The 6,392-nt window shown below is 35.7% G+C and overlaps 1 protein-coding gene across 1 annotated transcript; it reads left to right on the top strand.

The window, feature by feature from the left end:
• Positions 1–3,840: 3,840 nt before the first annotated feature.
• On the top strand, positions 3,841–5,779 carry FGFBP1 (fibroblast growth factor binding protein 1). The gene is made up of 2 exons (XM_085304284.1): positions 3,841–3,984; positions 5,042–5,779. Exon 2 carries the CDS (start codon positions 5,063–5,065, stop codon positions 5,777–5,779), a length of 717 nt encoding a protein of 238 aa, XP_085160410.1. The 5' UTR covers positions 3,841–3,984; positions 5,042–5,062.
• Positions 5,780–6,392: the final 613 nt, after the last annotated feature.

Raw genomic sequence — 6,392 nt, 5'->3', positions numbered from 1 at the left:
AATAGTGCTGCTTGTAAGACAGTCCCTTATATTCTAGTGGTATGTATTTGATGATTTCAGGGAATGTGTCAAATTCTTCCTTCTCGTAAATAGGAATGAGTTGCCATTACTTTTGAGTACAGATTCCAGTCAAGTAGCCAACAGTAATTTACAATAGCATCTTTTTATTATTTTACTCATTTTATTATTCTATAAGAGAGTAATCCTTTGTCTGATTGTATCTTGCAGGCTGTTCTGGTCAGACAGACAGGCTCTTTCATTGCTCTAAGCTATAAAAATCTTAGTAAACTAAATAGTTCAGATGGCAATTAGTCAATAGCTGCTTTCCCAGGGCTGCCAGAACAACCTGAACATGCCCTGAATATAGTAAATCTATGGTAACAAATCAAGCAGCCAACTTACTCAAAACCACAGGATAATGAAATTATTGTACTTGGAGAATCTTCAGCCATAAGTGATATCTTCCATTAAAGCCAAAAGTTACGAAAATTTGTAGAATTCGGGTGTTGACTTTAGATGTTGATTTTTTTTGATATGGGGAAAAAAGTATAAAACACAAATATCTATGTAGTGTCTCTCCAATTTACAAGACTTTTAAGATATTTTTTGCTTGATGAAATAAATCCTATGTATTTTATGAAAGCTGAATTCTAAATAAGAGAAAAAATAGTTTGTTTTTCTTTTAGGAAGTAACGTTTCAAATTTCTCATTATTTCGTTTTTAGAAGGAGTAGCTTGTGAGCTCTAGGATTTCATGTAGGATTTGTATCTATCTAATCCCATCTCTTCTTTGATGACCTTGTAGTATTATCAAATGGAAGTATGGAGGGACCAAAATTTTAGGATTTGCTTATATTGGGGTATGTTTTTCACAAACTCTTGCAGTAGCAACCATCTTTGTTGTTTAACATGGTATCATTATTTAGCATCCTGTATAATTGAGGATGATCACACTTAATTGGTAATGGCAATTGTTCTTTATAACTTTGTGTTCAGAATGTTTCAAAATCAACCGAAACTTCTAAGTTTGTTTCAACATACTTTCCGTAGGATAGCTCAACTTCTTTTGTCCTTGTTTCAGTTTGGAGGGCTCCTCCTGCCAAGGCTTAACAAACTTTGTGAACTGCATTTGGAATAAAAGTTTTCCTTTTCCTAGACACATGTGGTCAACAAAATTCTCTTCATCACCACAGAGACACATTCCTAAATGGTCATATTCCGTTAATAGTTTGAATCTCCTTGGAGATCACTTATTTACCTTTGCCTTAATTTTTTCAAAACAAGCCAAGCCAAAGCAAGCTACACGACCAAACTAAAGCAATACTCTGCAGATCTGAAAAACTAAACAGATTAACATTCAAATGTATTTTCTTGGGGGAAAAACTGTCAAAATAAGCAATTTTGGAAGTGGGGAGTATTGAGAGCTTAAATATTCTCAATATATTGTGATTAATTTTACCAGTAAACAGTATTTTGTAAATACCCGTAAAAAATCATTACAGTATCATCTATGAAAATAATTATTATATTTGCTTTCCAGATAAAGAACATCTGGCAGGCTGTCATCTTGTGAACAGCTCAGAGAGTCTGTGGCAGAGCTAGGATAGGAATGCATCATTTCTTACTGTAAACCTTGTGCTCAGTCAGTCATGTTCAGTCCCCTTGCCCATGATTTCTTGCATATTTATCACATTTCTATCTCCTCAATTTGTAGAAGTCATTCAGCTGCACTCGATTTAGACAACTTTTTTGAAGAGACCCTAGTTATACTACTGATCTTATGAAAAAAATGTAGACAGTAGAAGAAATGGAAGGAAAATATCTGGTCTATATTTTCTGCATTGATTACAATTTTCAGGTTCTCTTGAAGAGGGAAAAAGAATGGAGGAAGGAGAGGCAGGGGGAAGAAACTAGAAATTAGAAAGCTGGAGAGATGTTAAAAACTGAGGTCACGTCTGTCATGTTGGGTCACTGGAGGAAGTGGATTCACTGATGAGGACATGGAGATTGCAGACTACAGATGTTAATACTTATTTTCAGACTATGACCAGTGGCATAGAGGTTCCAGGCCAATCATGATCCTAGATCACCTAGATCTATTTTAAGAGTATATTTTAAGGGCTGAGGTGTGAGAGTCTTTTTGATTTTTTTGGGAGAGGGTTGCCTTTTTTGTTGTTTTTTGGTGATATGACCAAACCAACCTATTAATCAGCCATCCACAAATCAATTTATAGGGTGCTTACATAAAGCAATGCAGCATAGTAAAGACATACCTCAGTTAGTGCCAGAACCTGAGGCAGTGTAACCACTTTGGCTTGGTGCTGTCCCCAAAGTAATTAGCCCTGAAGAGGGGCTCATTAGTTTGGGCACATAGCCGCACTAACACAGCTGCACTGTTCTGAGGATCCAAGCTAAACTCTCCAGAAAATGCTGTACATAGTATGAGCGGTTAGTTTAGGATTCCTGAGTGGGATAATCCCTCCTTTATTTATCTCTTACATTATCCCTCTGATTCCTATCCAATCTGAGTCACTGCTAAACATTTTCTGATCCCTGAATTATCTTTATTTCATTAGTCTCTGTCAGTGCCAACCACAAATCTTTTATATTTAGTGGAGTATTGCAAATACTATCTCATGCCAGTCAGAGGTGTGCAATACAAATCCAGTGGCTGAACTTGGTCAGAAAGCATCAGAGGTGGCTGAACATACATAGATGGGTTAGCAGATTGGTTTAGCACACAAATCAGATCCTTTGTATTTCAAATATATGAATCTCCCTCCCCACTTTTATTTGCTGTGCACACATTACAGAACTACTCTTTTTCTTCCTTTTCTGGCTTCTGTTTTTTAATGAAAGTTCAATCTACTCATCTCCAAACCACTGCAGACATTGCCTTACCTGGAGCTTTAGATCCTTTTTTCTCATTCCATTTATATCTATGGGAAAAAGTCAAAAGAAAAGACCTGCCTACTTTCATCTCTTCTTACATCCTTGGAAGTTTTTTCAAAGCACATATAACAAATATCACCCTTATCTCTCTCCAGTAAAACCACTTGAAATACCTTAACTAAAAAGGCACTTACTACTCTGTTCATTCTTTCAAGGCAGACAGATCCCAGGTCTGAATGCACTGCATTTTTATATTTGTCTAAAGCCTATGCTTTCGCTGTCATATTCTTTTTCAGGTTACCATGCATTAGACATGGTCCCATAATATAGTCTTATAATGTAACCCACTTCTTTATGTACACAGAAGCTGGCAGAGAGGGGAGAGCATAATCAGTTTTGTGTAATCAGTCCCAGCTCTTAGATTGTCACTCTTAGTCACTAATTCTGAGGGAGCTTGAATTTGTTTCTGTACTTCGTGGTTATGACCATCTCACTGTAATGAATGCTGTTCCTAGCAAAGGAATAAAATCTATTTTGATTTTAAAATGTTCACGAATATATTTTTGCAAGATGAGTTAAGGAAATGTCCCAAAGGTAACTTCAGAATGCTTCATGGAATAGATTTCATTTTATAAAGAATGAATAAACAGTACTACCTAAATTCTACTAAACTCAATGGTAGTGCAAGTTGTTGAAGTCATTGATAGATACGGTGTTTGGTGATTGAAAAGAGTTTTTTCTTTTTTAAGAAACTCATAATTTAATAATGTTCTTATCATTGTGCTCAGAGGGAAGGAGTTGGCTAAAGTAACATCTCATTTATGCAAACACACCTTGTCACTCCACTGTAGCTGTGTCCCCCCCCCCCTTTCTTTTAATGCTATGAATGAGAACTGGCATTTTTCCAAGGAGGTGTGGCAGAGGTAAATGAACATGGCACTGAAGTATCCTATTGTGTTGTAATAGTCTTACTGGAGAATTGAAGGTGTGTCTCTGCCTTTATAAATACCACACTGCTTTTACAAGTAGCTCTGATTCTTTTGAAGGAGCCAAGCTTCATCCTACTGATAACTCCAAGTACTGTGCAAGGTATGTCTTGTAGTTACCTTACTTCCACACTGTTCTACTTGAAACAGAACATTACTGTCACATCATTATTTATTTTAATCATATAAGTTGTCATATTTGCAATAGAACTTTAAATACCACACACTTTATAGAAAGATCAATTTATAGTATTTTTTAATGCAGTGAAAATCTGTATATGGAATAAGGCATGATACAAAAAAAAATAAGAATTTTGCAAAAGTAGGACCTGCTCGTATCTGCTGAATACCTGTATTTTCAGTATTAGTAAATTTATGAAACTAAAGATATTTGCAGATAGGTGAATGCTGAATAAACACCATCTTAGCAAGCCATCACATGAATTGCTGCTTTGTTATATGGAAACTTCAAAAACAAGAAGATACTTTTATTTGTTTAACAGTGAAGGCACTGAAGAATGTGTGAATAGTTAATCTTTTTGGTGTCCGGAAAGATTAAAATAATTTTTTTCAAGAAAAATTTGAAATATTGGCATTACTAGTGAATTAAGACAATTTGCAAGAGGCCTAAAAAGTAATTTTTACTCAACTTGAAACAAATGGCTTCATTTCTGTTTGGCGCATTTTTAAAGAAAAGCCAAAGATTGGAGTCAAAATGGCTTATGTGTCATTCACAAAAGCTCCAGGAAATCAGAAGTCATGGGAACAACAATTGCTTTATCTTCAGACATTCACCTAAGATAGACAAGTCCCAAGTTCAGATTTCTTCTCTGACTCCAACAGAGTTTTTTTTTTTTAATTAAAGTATGTCAATCATGGGGCAGTAGCATGTCCTGGGAAAGAGTGTCTTCTGTTTGAGCTATTTCATATTTCATGGATAATTAAGTAATTGGATCAGAGAGATTTACATTTCTCAAGAATAATATGAAATGGCTCTAGAACCCAGAGACTGTTCACACATAGGCTAGAGGATCTTGTCAGTAACATCATTTTAATATGCTGTCAAAGAGCAATGGAATATCATGTCCAAAATAGCGCAAGTATTCATTTCACCATTAAGTGAAAATATTTTAATATATATATTATTTTTCATTTGGAAAGCAGATAACAAGCTAAACGAAGGCCATGAAGATCAAAAGCTTTGGACTTCTTTGTGTGCTGATTCTGGTCTCTCAGATGCTACTAGCTAATTGCGAAAGACAGAAGGAAAGAAAAAAAGAAAGAAAAGGTGTAGAAAAGGATGGAAAAAGCCAAGCTGAATCTAACCAACAGAATGAAAAGGGAAAGAAGTCAAAAGGAGGAAAGGCATYACCTAAAGGCAAGTTTAAAACCAAAGAAAATGCTGAGTGCACCTGGGCGGTGACTGACATCAGTGCTGCTACTGTGCACATAGAATGCCAGAATGGTGAAAACAAGTTCTGGTGTGAATTCTCAGGAGACCCTTCCAGCTGTTCACAGTATGCAGCAAACCAGAAATCCTACTGGAAGCAAGTCTCCCGATCCCTAAAGAAACAAAAGCAGATCTGTCAAGACCCCAAAAGTGTCCTAAAATCTAAAGTTTGTAGGAAAGGCCCACAAACTGCTCATCTCAAATTGACAAGTTCAAGCCTGCTAATGTCAGTGGGTCATGTGAAAGGGAATGCAACTCATCATGCAAAGGAAGGTGCACAAGCTTCAGCATCTGCTTCTATCACTAAAAAGCAACCAGAACAAAATTCCCAAGACTGTGTTGAAGATACAGATTATATTGATCAGAGAAAGGTGGCTGAGGAATACTGTCCAGAAAGCTTGCTCTCTTTCTGCAACTTTTTTATTACAATGGTACAAGACAAAAAATGCTGAGGAATGTTTGTGAAACTCTGAATCATGGGAATCTGGTCTTAATCTAAGTTACTGCAAAGCTATTCCAGATTTTACTCTCATGTTACATAGAGTATATAAGAAAAAAAAGAAAGGCATACTGTTATATTTATGTATCTTTTCTGWTTTTGTATTTACAAAACAGACTACACTTGGCATAAATGAAGATTTATTTGCTTGTATTTTGCTATGCAGGTGTTATCAGTAGATGTTACATACTTGACATAGAGGTAAATAAGTAGCCTCCTTGTCCCTCTTTGAGCTGTGGTAGCCAAAGTGATGAATTCAGTGCTATGCACTACTTGGTTGTGTACAATACTTTTGACTTAAAAATTACTAAGAAAATAAACTTTAAAATGTATTCAAAATATTCTCTCTCTTTCTGTGTTTGAACTAGCTTCCTCTGTAGATGTTAGGCTTTTTATCAAAGATAGGTCATTCAGAGGATCCAGGCACAATGTTGCTTATAAAGCAGTTTTAACAATACTTCCGCAGCCTTGCAGAATTCAGCTTTCTCAGCCACAATAAGTAACATTTTGGTAGGAAAATATATTACCATTAATTTTTCATCAGCGTGATAATAAAAGGAAAAAAA

The sequence above is a fragment of the Rhea americana genome, unplaced genomic scaffold, assembly GCF_003343005.1.
Source record: "Rhea americana isolate MKP2758 unplaced genomic scaffold, rheAme1 scaffold_205, whole genome shotgun sequence".
Lineage (NCBI taxonomy): Eukaryota > Metazoa > Chordata > Aves > Rheiformes > Rheidae > Rhea > Rhea americana.
This window is presented reverse-complemented; position numbering and strand designations above follow the sequence as displayed.